Source organism: Notechis scutatus, chromosome 2 (assembly GCF_049901735.1).
Source record: "Notechis scutatus isolate UNSWTSFEM ecotype Mainland chromosome 2, rNotScu1.2, whole genome shotgun sequence".
NCBI lineage: Eukaryota > Metazoa > Chordata > Lepidosauria > Squamata > Elapidae > Notechis > Notechis scutatus.
Window position 1 is genome coordinate 150,711,234 of NC_142010.1, and position 22,722 is coordinate 150,733,955.

The 22,722-nt window shown below is 42.2% G+C and overlaps 1 protein-coding gene across 4 annotated transcripts in view; it reads left to right on the plus strand.

Moving 5' to 3' along the window:
• Positions 1-234: 234 nt before the first annotated feature.
• The window catches only part of GRIPAP1 (GRIP1 associated protein 1), a 68,758-nt gene continuing 46,270 nt past the window's right edge, over positions 235-22,722 (plus strand). For 2 of the 4 annotated variants that reach the window (XM_087956744.1, XM_087956745.1), the window contains exons 1-12: positions 2,229-2,424; positions 3,312-3,378; positions 4,390-4,451; positions 5,332-5,358; positions 5,711-5,818; positions 7,368-7,524; positions 9,091-9,332; positions 10,812-10,859; positions 10,989-11,020; positions 12,093-12,140; positions 14,045-14,144; positions 15,290-15,367. In XM_087956744.1, the coding sequence (XP_087812870.1) occupies positions 5,741-5,818; positions 7,368-7,524; positions 9,091-9,332; positions 10,812-10,859; positions 10,989-11,020; positions 12,093-12,140; positions 14,045-14,144; positions 15,290-15,367 (783 nt within the window). In that variant the 5' untranslated portion in view covers positions 2,229-2,424; positions 3,312-3,378; positions 4,390-4,451; positions 5,332-5,358; positions 5,711-5,740. Of the gene's footprint in view, positions 701-2,228; positions 2,425-3,311; positions 3,379-4,389; positions 4,452-5,331; positions 5,359-5,710; positions 5,819-7,367; positions 7,525-9,090; positions 9,333-10,811; positions 10,860-10,988; positions 11,021-12,092; positions 12,141-14,044; positions 14,145-15,289; positions 15,368-22,722 lie in introns of those variants that run through there. The other 2 variants (XM_026676322.2, XM_026676321.2) reach the window with 2 other exon arrangements.

Genomic DNA, 22,722 nt, shown 5'->3' on the forward strand with positions numbered 1-22,722 from the left:
GCGACTTTATATCTAATGGAGGAAAAAATGACTGTGACGTGACCGAAGGAAGGAGAAGGCACCGAAGACGCAAATTTTCAATTGTTATCGATCACTTCCGAAGTCGCCTCCTTCGCTCACCTCCTCGGCCATTTCGCTTTCATCTATAATATATGCTGCGCTCCTTATTTCTATGAGCTCAATCACTTCCGGCATCTCTATGACCCTGACGGGAAAACGTCTGGATCCTCTCTAGGCTTCTGTTTCTATGGGAGCATCCGAATCGCTGTATTACACTTTCTCCTCTTACTCCCTCCCTGTCCCTCCCTCCCTACTGCCTCGGGCGCCAAAGCTCCGCTTGTGAATCACCCTTCTTCATTAGTGCCCACTCACATCTCTATGCCTCTTCACTTCCGGCCTCCAAGCTCCAGTCCGCCGGTTCCGCTTGTTCCTCTCTCTCCGGTGCAGACAAAAAAAAAAAAAGAGAGAGAGAGAGAGAGAGAGTGAACTTCTCTCAAAACATCCGTCCTCTCTCCTGCTCCCTCTATGATATCTTCTTAAAGCCATCTCGTCATCCTCCTCCAACGAGTGGGCAGGGGCAGGCTCGCGATTCCTTCTTCCTCTCTCCTTTGGATCGTACCAAGCTGGAGCCGAGCCGGGGGGGCGGCGGGGAGGGAAGATGGCGCAGGCCTTGTCCGAAGAGGAGTTCGAGCGCATGCAGGTGCGTCTGACTCTGGCTGGAGGGGTGGGGGGCGGGCGGAAAAACAAGAGACGCCGCCGGAGACCCGTGAAGCATCCTCGGACGGGAGTGAGGGAAGAGACGCGCCTTGGAGGAGCGGGCTCCGGCTCCGAGAAGCTTTTCCAGCAGAGAGTGGGGCGAAGGGTCGGGGGTGCAAAGGCGAGAGGAGGGGGCGCAATGTCCCAAGAGCTGTGCATGGGGGCGCATCTTTTTTGCGGGGGTGGGGTGGGGGCTGCTCCCCATGCGGCTGGAGCAAAACCGACGTTCCGGTAAGGAGCGGGGAGCCCTCCGCAGCTGCTTTCCTGGGTTCCCTACGCCTGTTCTCCGCAGTCGTGCTTCGAACCTTTATGGGGACGCATCAGCGCTCGTTTAAAGCGCCCGAAGCCAGCCTTGGCCCCCAGCTGGTCTGCTTGGATTCCACTTCCCAAGATCCCCCCTCAAGGGGAGCTTCTGGAAGTTGTAGTGGCTGAGCCCATCGGGAGGACAGAGATGGTGGGAGGCTGCCTTGGGAACACATTCATTCATGAATAGGTGGGTGGGTGGGGGAATTGACTAGCTGGTCCCCAGGGCTTGGAACGGAGCCGCCACCCCACTTGAGGTCGGCATTGAGCCTTGGTTTCGTATTGCATTGCCTCACTTTTGCTTTCCGCCCCCCACCCCTGCCCGCCCCCACAGATGCGGAACTGGCGCTAGTCATCCCTCTACTGGGGTGACCGAAAGGAAAATGGGGATGGTGTCCCTTTAGGGGAGACTGTATAAGAGAAGAAATTTTTCCAGAGACAGTTCCTCCCACTCATCCCCGGGCATTACAAACTGCTTCTCAGCATCTCTCCTTTTGCAAATGTGTTAAAGAAGCTCTGCTCTTTGAATTGTATTTGTTAAGCTTTAACAAACCTGGTATAACATCTGAGTGTTTCAGATTACAAATCCCAATCACAGAGCCCATAGGGATAGCAGTTGAACATATTGGGGGTGTGCACCACATTGTGAAAGTCTATATAGAGGAAAATCCGTACAGACACACCTACCCACCCACCTACTCAGAGTTGCATTACTGTGCATTGTTTTCAAGGTTGACTGAGGATCCACTTCAGCTCATTTCTGCAAGTGAAGTAGTGTCCTTTTTCTCTCTCTTGCCTTTACACCTTTTCCAGGTGTAACATGATAAAAAGTGAATAGTGTTCCCCATTTCAAGGTGTATTGAATACGTCAAGATCATATATTCCATCCCTCTCTTTTATTTCTCTTGTGATCACAGATTAAACTCTTCAGAGTATTAATGTCTACTGATCCTTATTTAATCTTTTGTGCCTGATTGAAAATCCCACAAGTGAAAGAGTTAATCAGTTTTGTTATCAGGATAATAGTCACCTTGAGATGGACAATATAGAAGTTTAATAATATTTTTTTAAATTCAGCATATGTGGACACTGTAATTTTTTGCAGTGCCATGTGGAACTTGGCCAATTACTTGTTTCCTTATTATTTGTTCAAACAAATACTTTACCTCAGGTAAGTTTTTGATACCTGCAGAGTTATTTGCAACTCCCTGTTAATAGGACTATCTGAAAGTCCAATTGCCTCTTGAAAAAGCACCTTTGGGACAACCATGACCTGGATGACTGAAAATCTCCATAGACTCTCCGTTAATACTTAATTTTTGTTTGGTGCTGAAGTACAAATATCTTTATGGAGAGAAAAAGCAGGTTAATATGGATTTTTTTTTCACATGTTCAGCACAACTTGAAAATTTCTGGTGTTCTGAGGAGGGTGCAGAATTAGAGCAGAGATATTAGCTGTCTTAAATCACTGCAACAATTAACCATTGTGATTGCCAGCCCAGAATTAGAAATATGATGTATTGATGGTAGATGCTGCTGCAGTGGGTTTGGCAGAAGACACTTTTGGAGTGTAGTTTTCAAGGCCTTAGAAGGGTAGAAGAATAAGTGGGGAAAATAAATCCCCCTATGGAATTTACAAGTTTTATAGATCACAATACAAGGCAATAGAAACCTTTCTCCAACTCTTAAAAGCCAATCTGATTCACTGGATGAATTTTGGATAACTGGGTTCAAAGCCCTCTCAGTAATGGCACTTCTGGATTAATATTTATTTCATTTTGTCAGTCAAGAATAATACAGAGTTATTTTAAAAGTAATTAAGAATTAGTAGCAATGTTGCTCACAATTTGCAAAAGACTCATAAACGCTGCATCTCAAACAATATATGTTCTGAACCCAAACTTTGAAATGAACTGCTGGGTTTCCTGACCTCGAGAGTAAATCTCCTGATGCTTCATGGCTTTAGCTCAATTCTCTGGCTTGACTTGGCAGTGATTCCCAGACTTGGTTCAACTAGATTAGAATATTTTTTGTAGTCAGGAGTAAAGCCATGCAGAACTGACATTACCCCCTGTCACTCTTGTATGTGCAACTTCTGAATTAGTGGATATGTGGCATAGTACTTGAGGGCCATGAAGCTGAGCAGCCATTTCTGTTGAAGAAGCTGCTGGCTCCTGCCTTAATCCTGCGTAGTCATCTGTATGATGTTTCCTGGTGAGGTTGGTTAAAATCTTTTTTCTTTCTCTTGGTAGGCCCAGTTATTAGAACTTCGAACACAGAACTACCAGCTCTCTGATGAACTCCGCAAGAACACAACTGGTAAGACTTACTCCTCAGTTCTACTTCCCGAGTAATCCTGGGATCTGAGCCATTATATTATGTACCCAATGTGAAAGCATCAAAATGTCTGCACATATTCATATATGCTTATGTTTGCATATGGTTGTGCTGGTTCAGTCATACTGGTTTAGCATGACTCTTGCAAAATCTGAAATTCAGGGGAAAGGCGTAGTAGAAAGAAAGCAGTGAATGAATAGCTATGAAAAGTTACAAGAAATAGTCAGAATACAATATTGGCCATTGAATTCAGTTCCTATTTAAAAGAAATGGCTTTCTCAGTGATTTGATTGGGAAGTTATTTCTGAAGATGCACAGACAATGTATGATGAAACCTTAGGAGTAGACAGATTGCCAAAGAAGCTTTCCTGTGGTTTGAGAATAAGGCTTTGGTACCTATTTAGTAGCACATCCCTCCCACACGAAGAGCAAAAGCAGAATAAAGTTCTCAGGAATTTGGCAAACATATATTTATTCTGGCTCAGAAAACAACTGTAAAAACATTCACCTCTTTTCCTCCTTCCTTGTATCTTCTCTGGCTCTTGGAGAGGAAATAAGATTTCATTTAGTGTTTTGTTGTTGTTCTTGTTATTCCTTTATTGCTTCTCCCATCTTTAATATGACTATGTTCTCTGCATCATTTTGAAGGCATGAAAAGTTTTTTTAAAATCTTTCTCAATTTGTAATTAAAATGTTCTCTTGTTTATCTTGTTGCAATACTTCTCTAAGTCTGATGTGTCTTTTATTTTGGTGCTCACAAGGCCAAGCAAGCATGCATTGCTGCATAATTCTTTTACATTTGGCAGACTGATAGACCTGAGGGCTAGTAGCAGACTCTTAAGTACACATTCAAAAAAATAAGAATGATAGGAAGTTCAGGATTAGATACCATATTTCATACCTTATCCTGCAGGTTCAGGATGGCAAAAGACAGATGTTCTGTTTCTATAATATTTTCCTAATTGTGATTTGTTTTTCTCTTGATTTTTTTAGAATTAAATGGGCTCCGACAACGGGTCTCCTATTTAGACAAGGAATTTGCTAAGGCTCAGAAGGTAAAGTGAGATTCTTTAATGGAATAATGGGTGTATAAATGTATGTTGGTTAAATTAGCATAAAATGTAATTTTCCTTTGAGGGCAATATCACCAAGGTATCACAGAACACCAGTGGATATTTCTTGATTTTTATACTGCACTCTGGATAAAACTAACTAAAAAACTCATAGGTATTAAAAATTGTGATACCAACTCCTCCTTACATTCTCTTTTACATTCAAATATTTTAAGTTTAAAAAAATGTACAATAATAATTGTAGACAATCTTATCTCATATTACATTCCCATTCCTAAATGGTGAAAGGAAACAACTGGGTTCTTAAAAGAGTTAAACAAATTCAAAATCTATGATTACAGGAGTTTGTAATCATTCTTTAGAGCAGGGATCCCCAACCTTTTCGGCGCGGCCCGGTACCGGCATCAGCTGGGCGCCGCGGCCCGGTGCCGGCATCAACTGGGCGCCGCCATCTTTTTGGCCGAAAAAGTGCTTCCGGTGACCTCACCGGAAGCACTTTTTGTCAAAAAGATGATGGCGCATGCGCTTCCGGTGAGCTTTTCGGGTAAATGGCTTTCTACCCGGAAAAGCTCACCGAGCTACCGCATCTTTTTGATGAAAAAGTGCTTCCGGTGAGCTTTCTACCGGAAAAGCTCACCGGAAGCACTTTACCAAAAAAGATGGCGGCGCCAACAACCAGCGGCCCGGTAAGAGTTGTTCCAGCGGACCAGTATCGGTCTGCGGACCGGCGATTGGGGACCCCTGCTTTAGAGGATCTATGAGTGTAAACAATAAGCAGGATTGTTTATGTCAGAATTTCATATAATTGCCACTGTGTCTAAATCTTATTGGTGCTTTGTTAACAATTTTCTCTCTTTCACAGGCTCTGAATAAGAGTAAAAAAGCTCAGGTAAGGCATCAGTATATAGCATCAATTGCCATGTTAAATTCAGTCCTGCCTGGATCCAGACTATCTGCCATCACTTGTTTCTAATATTTTTGTTTTGTCTCTCTGCAAGTCTTCCTTTTCTTCTCCCAGATAACTTCAACTGCCACTCCCGCCCCATCCTTGCAGGCCAGATTTAAGCACCCTGCAGGCTGGAACCAGCCCATGGGCCTTGAGTTTGACACCCCTGGTATAAGCAATCTAAGTCAAATGGGGCAATCTTAGTTCTCTGGTTTTGCCTGCCATCTAGTGGAAGGAAGTGAACCTTGCAGTGATTATGTGTGTGGGGTCTCATGCAATTTTGTTGACTTTTTAGGAGGTGGATGCACTGCTTAGTGAAAATGAAATGCTTCAGGGAAAACTGCATAGCCAAGAGGATGACTTCAGGCTGCAAAATAGCACTCTCATGCAGGAGCTCTCCAAGGTACTGGACTAATGTTCTCTTTGCAGTGCCACCAGGGTCATGCCAGGGGGTGCTGTGTGACACAAAATAGCAATGCTGATTAACCACGTAGAATTCTAAGCTAGAATTCCAGAACCATAGAGTTGGAAGGAATCATTTAGGCAGGTACACTCAACCATCTGGCTAGTGCCGAAATCCAAAATCACTAGTATCTTAGCAAATGGCTATCCAGCCTTGCTTTGAAAACAACCAGATCTTCAAAACATGGTTACAAAACTGCAGGATCCACATTCAAAATCAAAGCAGAATAAATTAGGACTCTGCAGTGCTTCAGACTCAGTTGCCAAACAGTTTACGGGAGGGCACAAGTGTGCAGATGTAACCTGTCCTGAGCCCCTTAAAGCAGCTGCTCTCTTCCCCAGGATTGGTTCTGAGAAAAGATGTTGCAAAGGTGCTACAGAGAAGTGCTAAGTTCACTCTCCTATGTCCTTCGAAACGCATTTTGCACATTGAATCTAAAATGTTGCTCAGCATATTTAACTACTTATATAGTTTAATACTTTTAAACCGGCATCTTCAGTTCAGGTCTCAGAGGTTTTCTTTTCTTCCATGGTTCATCTTATCTTTTCTAATCATTGCTTCTGTTTGTTACCACAGCTGGCTCAAAGCAAATACTAAATATAAAGTCTGGGTGGGAGGAATACCAGCCTTCAGCTCCCCAACAAGCTTCCTTGTGCATGTGAAGAATTTTTTTTCCTTGTCTTTTACCCTAGTTTGCCTATTGGTTGACAAGTCAAGTTACTGCAAAAATAATAATAATAATAATATTTTTCCTTCCACTCTCACAATGTGGTATTTGAGTCACTTGTGTGGTATTAAAAAAGCATTCTGAGTGGGAAGCTTTTCTTAGCAACCGCTGTTGGCATGCTTATTGAGTTTGGAAAAATGCAGGCTAATCAGAAGGGGGGGGAATCTTTCCATGCATTTGTTGTGATTATTAGATTGCTTCTAGTTCATTAAATCAAAGCCATTGAAGAGGGGAAGGATCACTACATCCTTTATAGTCAACTCTAAAGAGAAGTGGTCTCCAACCTTTCCACTTTGGCCGCCTGGCAGAACGCGTGTGTGTGTGTGTGTTTGTGTGTGTGTGTAAGGTGCACGCGTATGTGCTCAGCCCACCACTTGCACTAACGGAGCTGAGTGTGTGAGGAGGCATGCAAGCACAAGCTCCACTTGTGTGGGCGGTGAGTACTCATGCTCGAAGCTCCATTTGCGCAAGTGGAGCTTCACGCCCAAGCACAAGTGCTCTCCACTCCAGCGCCCATCGCTCACATGACCTAGTTTGCAACAGGCCATGCCCCAGTAGTGGGGTGTGGCCTGGGGGTTGGGGACCCCGCACACTCTTGGGCCTTATTTGGGGAGCTGGGATAACAAATGCTTTTTCTTGCCATGATGATCAGGGATCAGATGCAGACCAATTTCCCTCAGGTGGATCACCTGTGTTTTTGTTCAGTGTCCTGGGAAATGTATTTACTCACTGAAATCCAGTCCTTTGGTCTTTCAAATGCAGCTGTGCTCGCAGATTGAGCAGTTGGAGAAGGATAATCAGATTCTTCGGGAAGGGAAGACCGCAGTAGCCAGCGAAGGGGCGTTCCCAGCCAGTCCCGTGGATGGCGAGCTGTTAAGGCTACAGGCAGAGAATTCTGCCCTGCAGAAGAACATGGCAGGTAGCATTCTTGCTGACATACAAGTGTGGGGGCTCCAATTGAAGTTTGGAAAGTCCAAGGAATTGGACAGGGGGAAGGTTGGCAAGGTGGAGCACTCTAGAGCAACCTTCCCTAAACATGGCCTCTGCTGAGACTTTGTGGCATCAAATCCACACAGCACAGTGGGGAAGATTGCCTGCAAGCTGATCTGATCCTTCAGCCTGGCAATTGTTCTCAAGGGGTGCCTGCTGTATGGCCCCGCCTCCATGCGCCATGAATAGGCCAGAATGTGCAAATGTTGGACCTGAGTAGGGGACAAAGCTAGGATCTACAGCCAAGTAATGGAAGGAGGCAATAGAAGTGTAAGTTCAAGGAAGACAATTGCTGAGAAAGCAAGAAACAGCAGGAAATCCAATAGGCTGGACTCTTTGTCTTTGTCCTTTTAAGAGTTTTAATTGGGGCTGATTGCCAATTTGCTAACAATTGGCTAATCAGCCAATTGCTTACTTTTTATGAGAAGAGCTGGAATCTGGGAAGCATCTTCTAACAAGTCCTTTCTGATGCAACATAAAAAGGAAGTAACTTTAAAAAAAAGAAGACTGCAGTAAGTTTCCCGTATAATCATTCACCAATGATGTGGAGGATTCACTGAGCCTTCATCAGTCATGTGAGGACTTGGAAAATACTGTTTGCAGAATAAAGTATGACTTACAATCAGAGTAGGTAACATTCTTGTGACTGTAGCCCACACTTTTATTTCCTATTTTTTTCAAGGGCTCATAGTAGATGAAAAGTTGCAGTATTACACAGTAATACTGATCATTGGTTGCCCTCTCCCCTCTTTGGATGAGCTTTATAGCTCCTGCTGCTTTAAGAAAGTTCAAAACATCTCAAAGATCCATCTTATCCTGGGAACTCTTTTTTCAACTATTCCCATCTGGCAGACGGTACAGGATAATAAAAACAAGGACAAATCGGCTGAAAAATAGCTTCTATCCCAGGGCAGTAGCTCTTTTGAATTCAACTGTATACTGCAATATTAATGCGATATCAGGGGTTTTCAATTCAATGTGTGGGGTGTGATGTGTGTCTGTGTTTATTTTCATAGTCATAAATTGTACACTGAAGATGGTATTTAATTTTGTTGTACAAGGTGCAATGGCAATAAAGTAAAGTAAACTAAACTGGAAACTCAGCTATTATGCCCTTTGTATTTCTAGCTTTAATGAAAGCTACTGAACATCATATGACTATTACTGGGTGCTTTATTTCAGGATTTTATCAGCAGATTTGAAAGAGGGAGGGCTGTTCCGGGCTGGGAAAAGAATTTGGGAGACAAAGTTGATCCCCGGGCCTTAAAGTGCCCACCCTTGATTTAAAAAAAAATCAGTATTTTTCAAACTTGGCAACTTTACAATGGGTGGACTTCACTTCTAGGATTTTCCAGCCATCTAGAATTGTGGGTCCATACGTCTTAAAAGTTGCCAAGTTTGAAAAAAAAAAAAAAAAACCAAACCCACAGATTTAAAAGGGATACAGAAGACGGAATCTGTGGCCTGCTCAGAATGGGTGACCCTTGTTCTGCAGCTTTACAGGAACGCTATGAGAAGGAAGTAGTAGCCCGGCAAGCAGAAAACCGAGGTGGTGGGAAAGGCGATGGTTCTCCGGATCCTTGTTCCACTGTGCCAGAGACGACTTCGGAACAGCCGGCATTTGACAGTGACGGTAGTGGTGCCGTTTCCCAGCAGCTTCTCTTGGAAGTCGAACTGAGATTGCAGACCGAGAGGGAGGAGAAAATACTGCTGAAGGAGCAGCTGCAGAGCCTCGAGGTAAGAAGGACTCCTGTATATTTGTTCTCCTTTGCCAAATGTTGGTTTTTGCCTCAGTTGGAGGCTGCAGCGATTGGGAAGCAGTCCGTAAGGGAGCAGGGAGTTATTCCTCACTGCATATAAAATGCAGCTATTTCAAAGGAGATGGAAGATAGCAGAACGTTCTGACCTCAGTATTGACCTTCAGGATACGAGAAGAAATCCCATGCAGAGATTGAGGAGGTTGTGTTTCCATGGGATGTGGTCAAACGTTGTCCACTCTCAGCATTTCTCACCACAGGCTCTGCTGGTTGGGGTTCCCGCGACTGGCAACTTGGTGGCCTCTCAGCGGACCATAGACTCCTTGCTCCAGATTGAATTTCTCCGTCTCCATCCCTGCCCTAGAGTCCCAAGTAGCAGAGAAGCACTTGTCGCCCAGTTGCCCTGGCTTATACTAACTGGATCTGCATATGAAGCTTGCACTTTAGTCACTTCTCCCTTGGATTACTCTCATGTGCTACTTGGGGCTGCCCTTGAAGTTCATCCAGAAGTTGTACCTGGTTCATCATGCAGCAGTACTCAGTTCTGAAGAGCTTGCAATTCACTTGTATTAACACTGCTGCTATACGAGTTTCATTGGCTTCCAGGTGCAGTTCTGGGTGCTGGTTGTCATGTTTAAAGACCTGATGGCCCAGGGCGAGGTTATTTTTAGGACAGATAAGGTGGGCACGTCCAGCTCTCTTCCTTTAAAAGTTGCCGTCTGGAGGGACCTTGGAGGCACTTCTCTTTTTGTGGCTTTCATGGCCCTTTGGAACAGCTTCTTCCCTGAGATACGGAGGCCCCCAAATTCTGAAGGACTGTGACGTCCTGGCTCTTCACTCAGGCATTGGGCTAGGGCGGTAGTGAGACCAGTAGATCTGGATATTGTGGGATATTGTGGTACCATGGCAGGATATATGATTAGTTCTTTTGGGGGGAAGCAGGTCTGTGGATTTCTGTTTGTCTGTTTTTATGGAATGTTGCTGTGAGCTGTCCACGATTATAATATGTGAAATATAAGCAGTCATATGCATTTTCTAACAATATAACTAAATCACATTGAATTAGAAATGTGCTGATCTAATATAATGGTTACTAGCAAAATGACCAGTGTTAGCATGGCAGGGAATGTTTCAGTAAAGAATATTATACAGACTTGAAAGCAGGAAAGGATTCTGGAAACTCTGGTTCGTAGTGATTTGTCCTTTGTCCCCAAGTGCAGGCCTTTATTTTTATTTTTCTTCCCAGAGGAGTGAATGGTGAACTTTTGGTTGCCTAGGATACAGTAAATGATGCCCAGCATGCTGGTTTCTGAACTAGAAAACCTATACGTTGCCTCTTGGCTCACCACTGCCCTAGAATGGGTGTTGTCTTATAGAACCACTTGGTGGAATTGTTCAAAACGATTGCCAGATCAGTGAATGACTTTAAATGTGTTTGCCTCTCCTTCCCCTCCTACAGGTATCCAAGACAACAGAGACCTCCCGCCTGCAGCAAGAGCTCTCCAAGGTAAGAGGGAGAGAAAGAGAGAGAGAGAGAGAGATTTGTATGGCTGGTCAACATTCTCAGGAGACTGTTGGGTGGGTAGGAGGGCGAGGATTGCTGGTGGGAACTTACAGCCTTTTCTCTCTTATGCAGCTTATGGAGAAGCTTAAGAAGAAGCAAGAGAGGTATGTTTTGTGGGTGGGGAAGGGAGCTTGGTCATACTGGGACAAGGAATGGGGTTTACTCCTAGATAGATAGATAGATAGATAGATAGATAGATAGATAGATAGATAGATAGATAGATAGATAGATAGAATAACTTTATTGTCACTTTGAATGTACATTAATTGGCATACATTAAAGTGAAATTACATACAGCTCTCAAAGGGTCACCATCTTCAATATATACTACCTAAACATGACTAAATAAATACCGTGTTTCTCATATAATAAGGCTGGGTCTTATTTATTTTTTTTGAGCCCCGAAAAAATGGCTAGGCCGTCTTTTCGGGGGGTGACTTAATTCCCTCCCCCCTTGCATCTTCGGGCGGGTGGCGACGGCTTGGATGTTGATCTTGGCGTTGGTGGGGCACTTCGTATCGGGGTCAACGCAGGCAGCACCATATCCGGGTGTGCAACAAAAGTACTTCCTAACGGCAAGCCCCCCCCCCCCGCAATTCCCACCATTTCGCATGTTTTAATATAGGCCTTAATTTGGGGGGGAGGGGCTTAATTTCATTTCATGCCTATAAAACATGCTGGGACTTCCTATTGGGGGAGGCTATGTTGTTGGAGAAACAGGGTAAATAAACACAAAATTATGCATATACCCACATATATTATATGACACAGAGAAACAACACAGTCTAGTTCGGATGTATACATGTACATGGCGAGAAAAATGAATCTCGTGAGTTTACCGGATGGATGGCATAGGGAAGAAAGATGTTACAGAATCTGGAGGTCCTACTAGAAGTTCTTGGAAACCTCCTCCCAGAGGGGAGCAACAGAACTGTTAGAGCAGAATTACAGAGCAGAATTAGCTAGACAGGCTTCTACCTGCTTGACTGCTGTTCCTGTTCCAAGTGAAAGTTTGCCATCATCTCAAGAGGTTTGAATGAATGTTCCTTCCTCCACTGGCGAGAGAATGTTAATATGTTCTGCAGGGCGGCTTCCCTTTGGGAACCAGTTTTGGCCTCTCTCCTATTCTGTGTTTTAACTTCTCCCCCTTTTGGCGTCTCTGCCTCTCCCTTTTAGCTTTGTGCGGCTTCAGACGGAAAAAGAAGCTCTCTACAATGACAGCAGGTACGGGCTGAGCAATCTGGAATGTCACCCTCTGCGCCAGGGCAACAATGCCCTTTTCACATGTTTGAGATGCATCGGGTGGCTGGAGTAGAGCTTTCCAAAGGACACCGGAAGCCAGGGTTTTGGGAAGGGAGGGAGGGGGAGAAACAACAGGAGGAAGCTGGAGAGCTGAAATCCACCACCAGTATGACAGGCCAGGTCATCAGAAAACCACCGCAGTGTGAAAGTGTTACATAAAGTCTGGCAAGATGATCCGCATGGGAATCCGCTGAGCAAGCCAGTTGATGGCGTGGAATGAATTGCACTCATGCCTGAGAGGTCTGAAGTGGGCCCAATTAAGTAAGTAGAAAGCCTTGGGACTCTTTCTCCTTCTTCCCAGCCTCTTGAATGATCACTGGCCCCATTTTCATGGCATTTATTTAAGCCATGCAATGCGGCCTTCAGATACTATTATTTGATATAACAAATTACATTCATAATAAAATAGCAGGCTACATTCTAGCCGAACAAAGTGATATAATACAATGTGAGTAGATGAGACAGAACCTCTAAGCTCAAGAACTATGTTTGAACTATTACCATCTGGCAGACAGTACAGAATATTAAAAACAAGCACAAATGGGCTGAAAAACAACTTCTATCCCAGGGCAGTAGCTCTTTGGTGCAGTGTTGCGGGTTTTCAGTTCGATGTGTGGAGTGAAGGATGTGTGTTTGTATTCATTTTCGTGGTCATGATGTGCACTGAAGATGGTGTTTGATTTCGTTGTACAAGGTGCAATGACAATAAAGTAAACCTAAGAATGCCAGTGCATCTTCTCCCCTGCTTAGCAAAAACAAATGATCTGTGTAAAGCAGACCTTGATCCAGAATGGATTAGACACATGTGCATAATTTAGATCCAGTGTTGTGCCTCTTAGCTAACCTTGGATGGTCTTGAGTGCTGTGCAAACTTAGCCTTAATTACAGTTTGGATGGGGGACCATCTGGGAGGCTCAGAGCTGCTGGCCAGATTTCAGCATTGAATTAATAGAGCACTTTAGAAGAAGGCAGTGGCAAGCCACTTTCGTTATACTCAGGTGGGATGCAAATATTTTTACTACCGGTTCTATGGGCATGGCTAGGTGGGAGGGACTAGGTGGACATGGCCATGTGACCGGGTGAGCATGGCTTCTTTTTTTTTTTTTTTTTTTGCAGCAACCCTCCCCCTCCGTGCTCCATATTTTTTTGCCTCCTGGGCCTTAGGGAAGTCTCCTGAGCAAAGCAGTAAGACAGCTAGGGGGATCCTGGCACAGCTGATCGTCAGAACAGCTGATCATCTGGAGGGGGAAAAAAAGAAATACTGTAGGGAATGACTGGGCAGGGAGGGGAGGGGACAGCCAGGGGCACGATTTCCCGGTTCTCTGAACTGCGCAGAATCGTTAACAACCAGTTCTACTGAATTGGTCCGAATCGGTAGAATCTCACCCCTGGTTCCATTGCTTAGAAAGCATGGCTATATCCATGAAAGTCCCCAGAGTTGAGCATAGCTGAACAGTAGAGGTTCTTGCTTCTTTTTCTTGGAATTTGCATCATCCGGGGGTGGAGGTTTTAACCGAAAGTGAAAGTGGATTTCGGGGGCTGGAGCATTGGGCAGTAATGGTGTTAAAGTGCTTTTGCTGCAGTGGTGGGTGCTGAAGAGAAAGTGGAGAAAGAAGCCCATCCCTGGGAAGACAAACCATAAAGCTGGAAATGGGGATGAATGGATGAGATGGGAATGGAAAAGGCATATTTCCTGCAAGAGTAGAGTGGTGAAGAGAGGACAGTGAAACAATTACCCAAAGGCAACAGAGCAGCTTAAAGAGAAGAAAAACATGGTCTTTGAGTTCTCTCTCCTCTGTAAACAAATTTTCCCGTTCTCTGTTCAGGACCAAAATTGAGGAGATCCAACAACGGAAGGAAGAGGAACTCAAGTCTCTGCAAGTGCGTAACCAGAAGCTTCAGCAGGAGCTCCAGTCCATAAACCAGGTGAAAGACATTATTCCTTCTCCTCTGTGTTCAGATTGAGTTACATTTAAGGCATGGCTGAAGAGACCTGATTCATCAGATTTAGAACTTTGCTCCATCAGCAAGGAAACCTCTTGATCGAAAGGGTTTAGTTTTATCAGTTGAGAAGCCTTGATGCAAAGCCTAGCTGTGTATTTACCCAGTTCTTTTCAGCTTTGGTTCTCTAATCCAGGGGTTCCTAACCCCCAGTCCGTGGACCAGCACCGGTCTGTGGCATGCCAGAAACAGGGCCATGGGAACAAGTGAAGCCCCGCCCACAGGCTGCAGGCTGCACACAAAACCACGCCCCCTTCAGTCTGTGGAAAAACCTCTGAAAAGTTGGGGCCTGCTGCTCTAATCTGTACAGTTAGAGTAATTCTGGCCTTTCCGTTTCTAAAGCATTGTTTCTGAACCTCAGCAATGTTAAGATGTGTGGACTTCAACTCCCAGAATTCCCCCTGCCAGCAAGACCACACCTCTTAAGGTTGCTGAGATTGAGAAACACTGGTCTAAAGCAGGGGTCTCCAACCTTGGCCACTTCAAGACTTGTGGACTTCAACTCCCAGAATTCCTCAGCCAGTTTTGCTTTACTTTGCTGGCTGAGAAATTCTGGGAGTTGAAGTCCACAAGTCTTAAAGTGGCCAAGGTTGGAGACCCCTGGTCTAAAGCATGACTGGCTTGTCAGGGGTTAACTGCCACAATTTTTCCCAATGAAGCTTGAGAAATAGGGCGGAGCTAGGGTTGTTTGCTTGTTTATAAATCATACGTATAGGTTGTCCCACTCGCCAGATAAATTTCTACTATCTCATGGAAGTATAGTTCCTGAAATTTCTTGGAGGAAATGCCACAGACTTGTTAAAGTGGATAAAACATAAATAAAGCTAACAATAATGGGCCGTTTGTTTCCTGTTCTAGAAAATAGGATTCCCTCCCCCTCTGTTTTCCCTAAGAAAGGGAAGACTCTATGTTTTTATCTTTTTAATGGTTCTGAGGTTTATTGATTCCACCTGATAATTTCCATGGGCATGGTTGTCTCCATCTCAGGTGTGATCCTAGTGGAATTTAATGCAACAGTGAAATCCTGCCTTCATGTTCTTTCTCTGGTAAATGTGTTCCTTCTTTCTCAGGGCTTCTTGGAATTAAAGGACCAATTGCAGAGTGGTAAAAAAGAACACGAATTGGCCCTTCAGACTCTGCAGGACCAGGTGAATGCCTCTTCTACCTGTCTGCCCCCCCCCACCCCCCTTTGTGAAGAATCTCTGATCTGCCTCAATTTATAATTTTGGTGAGATGTTTATTTTCTGATATTGTAGGCCTTTGTGGAGGATGGAATCTCTGTTTCTGATTCAGGGGGTTGAGTTTATAGCTCCCATCATTCTGAAGTGGTATTGGGGTGCTGGAACCAATAGCATATGAAAGGCATATGCATATACACTTATGCCTGTTCTTGAAAGAAGATAATAAGTGTATTGTATTAGAAGTAACAGTACCCAGAGAACTCCCTAAATGGATTCTAGTTTTGGTCACAGAGCTATATGGTTTCAATGTTTATTATAAGGTGATTCAGATTTGCCACCAAAGAAGCAGAATTATATGACTTGTATCAATCGTGCTATTTGAGTACATTGACATTAGGAGTTCTAGACAATGTGGAATTCTGATTTTGCTTTTGTAGAAATGAACAAAGATTTGTTTTTCTAATGATTTGTTTTTCTAGAACAGGAAACAAATGTTCTCAAGTCATAAAAGCTGGAGATGTAGGACTTTTTGAAGTAAAAAAAATATCTGTGTTTGTTATTATGTTTTGTAATTTTTTCCTCTGCTACTGTGACATAGGGTCAGGCCAAAGTCCTATAGATGGTTGAACCAAACTTCCCTAATTATTAATCCTCCCTGATCATTGGCCAAGGGATTGAGGCTAATAGGAATCTAAAACATTTAGAATGAATCATCTTAGTGAAGCCTGAAATGTAAAAAAAGGAAGCCTTTGATCAGCTCTGGCAGATACACCTGTTGGATCAGAAGGTAATAAAGACAGCGCCTTATCTCTCAGCTAGACTTCTCTCATTTAGGGCTGCCCTTGAAAGTGATTCCGAAGTGCCTTCTTGCTATTTAGTACTATCCAGTTTCACAGGATAACTCCTATTTTATGGGAGCTGGTTGCTGTTGGCTTCTGGCCCAATTCAGAGTGCTGATGATCACATAGAAGCTCTATACCTTTGAATTCTTGCTACTTCTGGGCTCCTTTCCTCCAGGAAGAATCTGTGCGAAGCAGATAGAGGATGCTTCAAGTCCTTGTCCCACAGGAGATTGGGGGCGGCGGGGGGGGGTTGAGGAGGGAAGGGGATTGCTTGCTAGCATTCAGAATCACCATAGTGATTTCATGTTATGTTATATTCATATTATGAACTATCATGGCTGTTTTTAGATCATGCACTCCAAGACATGTGGTCATAAGTCACTTATAAGGATGTGGGTAATGAATAAATAAAGAAAGAAAGCCATATGGCTGACTGGCAAATGGGTTGGCTAGCTGAAATATTGATACAACCTGCCCCTACTTGTTCACGGAATTACTTCGGTAGAGATTCATCTGGGTTTTTTTGGCACTGTGATCTTACTTTCCATAAAATAATTTGCTATTCTTTCCATTTAATTCAATAAGTTGCACATTGGCATTCTGTCCCTATTCTTGCCATATTCTATGTGTGGGTGTGTGAATTATGTTGATCCAGTACAATTTTATATCTGTCTGTCTGTCCTAAGTATATTTTTGAATGCAGAGCGTGCAACGTCTCCTTGGTACTTTATAAAAGAAATCTGAATTTGCTGATGTGGATGGGGTTATCTTTCTCTGGATACTTCCTTGTCAGTAAATCCAACTGAACCTAATAAAACCTATTGAATAGTTAAATGTGAAATTACATTGTAATGTTTCTCTGTGTATGGAAGTCAACAGCTAAAAAATTAGAATCCTGGGACTTAAAATATGAACACTATTAGTGGCAGTTGTTGAAGCAACACTCCAAAAGAATTAAATGTAAATAATGGGAAGTTGCTGTAAAACTACCCCCTCCCCATCTCAAGGAGGCTGTTGTATCACTGCCCTGTGAGTACATCTCTAGTCTCAGTGGGGAGGCAGATACTGTGTCCAATTGGTTTATATCATTCATTTGCCCTATACTGAAAATGATGCAATTTCAGACAAGACCATGTATTGCTTTATTGAATGAACTCCTCTTAGCTATCCTTCCTTCATTTGAATGATGCCATGTGTTCGATCATAAGCATGTATAAATGTGAAATTGTGCTGATGTGCTAAAACGTCAGAAAACTGTAGAAGGCAATTATCTGCTATGAACTTGAATTCGTGTATTGTTCCCCCCAACACAAAGATTGTCCCCCACATTGTGTTTCTGCAATGCTCCATGTAAGAGAATCAGAACTGAAGGGCCTTTGTGGATGATGGTCTTGTATGTGTACTGGTTGAATATAAATTGTATGTGTACCATACTTACAAAGTACAGTTGTACATTGTGATATTGTTTGAGTTTATGCATGTCAATGAGATTATAATCAACCAGTGTCTATTTTACCTATCGCAATGTCATTGGGAGTGACCGTTCTTTATTTTGTTTAACATTGAATATGTTACTGTGGACACTTTACTATGATATTTTAGTTACATTGTTTGCCTTAGAAATTTTAATGACTGCTCTTATGTAAACTGATGTGAGAATGGACATCATATTTGTACACTGCTGTATAGATTCGGCAGCATGCAAATCTGACAAATCCACTATTGCAGAACCAGTAGCAGAGCTGAGCAGCGAACCCTCCTACAGACTGCAAAGGATGGGAAAAATCTATAACGTTGTTAAGTATTTAAGAAGCAATGTGAAGCTAGTGTAGCAGTTAATGAGAATTGTTATCTGAACAGATCCCTAAAATTTAAACCCAGAGCATTGACATATTATGTAAGTTCGGCTTGCTCTCTCTATATTCTGTCAGCACAAGAAGAAAACGAATTTCAGTATAAAGAGTTGAGAGTACAGAGAAGCCAGATTTATTGTTATACTGAGTTGAAGTGTAACAATATACAGTACTTATAAAATCTCTAATTTGGGGCATAGTGATGGGAAAATAGTCCAAATAATCTGGACAATACTACTAGTACTTTCCCTTTTAATAAAACAATATGCTGCACATGGGAATAACTTTCATTCAGTGATCTTAATTCTTTTATAGTGTAAGCTTCTCCATTCATATTTTTTTTTTCTAAATTGGGTTGTTCTTGAAGGCTCTGAATGAAAAGGGAAAGTAATTTCAGGTTTTGGGGTTACGCTGCTGGGGAAGAAGTGGTTTTTTTTACCTCAAGGTTGTGGAGAAGAGTTATATTTCAATTTTCTCTACTTTCAACCTATGGCAAATGAAAACAATCCGATTGGCTTAAATCTTTTGAAAAAATAGGCATTGGGAAAATGCCACTGCATCCATCAGGCTTTGCCCAAATAGAAGGATGGAAAGAGACAGGAAAGAAAGATGTTTGCAAAACCAGCTATGTATTTTTAAAGGAATTTCGATGTGCCTTCTCCCTCTAGTATGTTCTCCTTATCAGTATTAACTTCATATATCAAATTCATATTGTAAGTCTCTCCAGAGAGGATATTCAATATGTTTTACCTGTAGATTTGGGGGCCATGCTATTTTGAGAACGTTGTATCAGAATCTTCATTTCTTCTGTACAATATACTATCTTAGGCTTAATTTCATCCAAGGAGCAGAGGATGTAAAACTTTGAATTTCCTATGTAAAACTATATGTATTGGATAAGCTCTTTCTTTTTGAAAATAAATAGTTTAGTTAGAACACTTATTTAACTCAGATGCTATTTAATATGAAATACTCTTAAGATTTCTTTTTTTCCCCTTTCCTTTTTGCTATTCAATTTCTCCTTCTTGAGCTGTTACTATGTTATATTCCCTTTGTTCCTCCTCTCCCCAACATTTCTTGAGCAATGCTTCAAGGCTTATTCTTCACTCTAAAAGGGACTCACCCGGCCCCCATTGATTTTTGATTTACAATATTTGATCAACAAAGGCCTACTTGCCACTTTTTGTTTTGAAGGGTAATTAATCTCTGGTGAATGGACCATGTAGCTCCGAGGGATTTTCACATCAGTTTTATTTTAATCATGAGGTATGGACATTCCTATGAATGTTACTGTTATTACCTGCTTTTATAACTAGAAATAGAATTTCAAAGTTCAACTAAAATCTCAAAAAATGAAATTTTAAAATCTTTTGGGTGGTTCACATGTATTTGGACGATCAGTTGGTGACTTTTGTTCAGAGCTATCCATTTTTTTCCTTCTGTTTTCCTTCTGCCAAAGCTAGAAAATGGGGCAAAATACACTCTCAGCACCGTCATTTGAAGCCAGCTCTTATCTTGCTATATGCTTGGATATATTCTAAATATTTTATTTCCCATCACATAATATACTGTAACTGAATTGCCTTGAATTTCAAATAATTCATCCAAGCCCATAGTACTGAGGCCCATTTTCTCATCTTAAAGCAGGGATGAGGGAATATTTGAGATTTTGAGAGCTGTACCTTTTCCTCAGACTCTTTCGATCACAGGAAATTGGTGATATGATGATGCAATCAACATAGATGAGGCTAATTTCCCCCTCAGGGGATGTTAAGGATACAGTTGTGCTCGTAAATTGAGGACTACCAGTAGGGCAGTTTTGCGCAGGTTTGAACCCCGAGCGACAATGGGATTAGCCATCTTGCTCACAATTGCAGCAGAAACTTTCGAAGGACACCAAGTTTGCGAACCTCATTTTCTAATCACTTTTGGAAATTGCTCATGAACTATTTTTAAGCTATTAGAGATCTTTGGAATAACAAGTTTGAAAATGCCAGATGAGTTTACCCTTTAATCCTGAACTGAAGAAAATTTAATCATAATGTTAAGAATTAAAAAATCTTTGCTATTTCTTTATTATATTCCTACTTTTCTGTTTTCTTTTCTTGCACTCTATTCTATTCTCTTTTCTTTCTTTCTTTAAGTTCAGATTGTATTAGATTTTACTATTTTAATAAAAATTATATATCTATATGTATATGTAGAAAGGGGTTGACCTCCAGCTTTCACCCAATGTACCACCAAAATTCAGAGTGCCCCTAGGTTGGTGGGGCCAATGGTTGGCTCCTGCTTTCAAGTATAATTCAAGTTCTACTTGAAAGCCATATTCTTTGGTTCCCTGTTAAAGATTCACATGATGCCTGAGTCTATGCTGTTTCTCTGGGCAGTTACACATAATTTGATCCTCATAATGAGTTGCTATGGGAAACCTTGTAAGATGTTGCCAGTGATACTTTTTTGAGGCCTTACATCTTCTTTGCCATGTGCTTTGGTACGCAAATGGGATTTCATAGACTGGCTGTGGCTTCTTCTAATTTGATATTGGATCGTAGTTTAATGTAAAATTTATTTTACCACTTTGTTTATTTTTTCCTTAAGCCATTTCCTCTTGGATAATATAAAGTTTTGTGTTTTATGCCATTGTGATGGAAGTGCTGTTCTACTACAAGTGAAGTAAGCAGTATTCCATTTTAAACTATTATTTCTTTAAACTCTTTTCTTGGAAAAAAAACATAGCAGCCATGAATTGGATATTTCATCTATCGTTATTTTATCAGAAAATAATTCTTCAGGCTATAGCACCATTAACTTTTCCAGTTTGATTATTAAAAGTTCCCTTAATTTTAAAGTAAAATTATCTCATGGATCTCTTTGGGAATCCCTATTGGATTTTATAATAATAATAATTTATTAAACTTGGATGGGATGGTTGTCTCTCAATTCCAGATTGGATCCTCAGTGTGCTTCTTTATATCTTGTAGAAAACTGGCAATGTGTTTATCTGGAATGTGTTTTGAACATGATGCCCTTGTGACCTTTGTAGGTCTAGTTAGTATTGCTTCTTCCTCAACATTGTAAATGGGTAACTTGTAGATCTATACAAGTTATCCATTTAGATCTATATACTACTAAAACTCTCATGCCAATAACCTTCAGTTGCACAAAAAATGCATTATAGGGTAACAATTTTTGATGCAAAATACCTCAAATGGGCTAACTTATAAAATGCGTCCAAAATCTGGGATCCATGACTCCCATGGATTTGAAATTTTGGCAAACATTAATACAAAATGTCATAAAACATTTCTTGTGCTGATTTTTAACTTTGCTATACAGTTTAACATGGGCTATTTACAAGGCCAATACATCTCCAAATGTATCCCAACTTTTCTAGTGAAAATTGGACATTAGCAATTCTGTCACTGTTGGAGGCATTGAAGAATCTAGTAAGGATGGCCCCATGGATGACAGGCTACCTAGTATGATTATAAAAGTTCTAGTATTTGAACATTGCATTACCATCTTTGGATGACAATATACTTTGGATCAAAAGTACCGTATTTATCGGCGTATAACACGCACAGGCGTATAACACGCATCTTCATTTTAAGAGGGAAATTTCAGGAAAAAAAATTAAATTTCTAAATAAAAACTTTGAAGCAAAATAAGGGTAGCTCAGAACTTTTTTTTATTAATATTATTACCACTTATAAGGTAAATCAGTGGTCCCCAACCTTTTGTACCAGGGACCGGTTTCAAGCAGAAAATTTTGCAAGGACCGGGGGGGAGAGAAGAGAAGGAGGCTTCGCTCTCTCGCTGCTCCACCATCCAAGGAAGAAACTGCTTCAAAGAAGGGGGGGCTTTTCCTGTCGCCGCAGCTATTCGGCGCCCGTTTCACCCCCACTCCCACCCGCGCGCGCGCTTCAATCCACAGTGTCCCATTCTGCCTGCCTGCCTGCCTGCCCTTAGTTTCTGGTTGTTTGGGAGCAGCTTGGCTGAGAATAATAACTATTGCCTCTTTTACTCAGCCGAAGCTGTTCCGATTCAACCATTAACGAAGGCAGGCAGGCAGGCAGAACGGAGCACTGCGGGCGGACGGGGTGGGGTGGGGAGAAACGGGCGCTTCAGGGAAGCTGCGGCGACAGGAAAAGCTCCCCGCTTCTTTGAAGCAGTTTCTTCCTGTGCTGGTGGAGGAGCGAGAGAGCGACTGAGAGAGCTGACCCAGAGAGAAGGACAGGCTTCGGTTGCTTCCTCCCTCCCCTTCTTTCATTTGTGTCCTTGATCCCCGATCCCAGCAGCATTCACCGAAGGCTTCTTAACATATCGGCGTATAACACGCATACATCATTTGCCCCCTATTTTCAGGGGAAAAAAGTGCGTGTTATACACCGATAAATCTGATATCATTGGTCATCAAAGCTGCTGTCCATTCTGAAAATGCAGTCACCCTTGAGTAGTTGAAGCTATTTGTGCAATTATACTTTTATCTATATTTTCATATTGTTTGTCAAAATGGCAGATAGAGGCTGAGATAGGCTGTCTGCTATAATATTGTAATTTCCTGGAAGATATTCAGATGGGAACATAAAGTTGATTAATTTGCTAATCTATTGTGCCATGCTCCTAT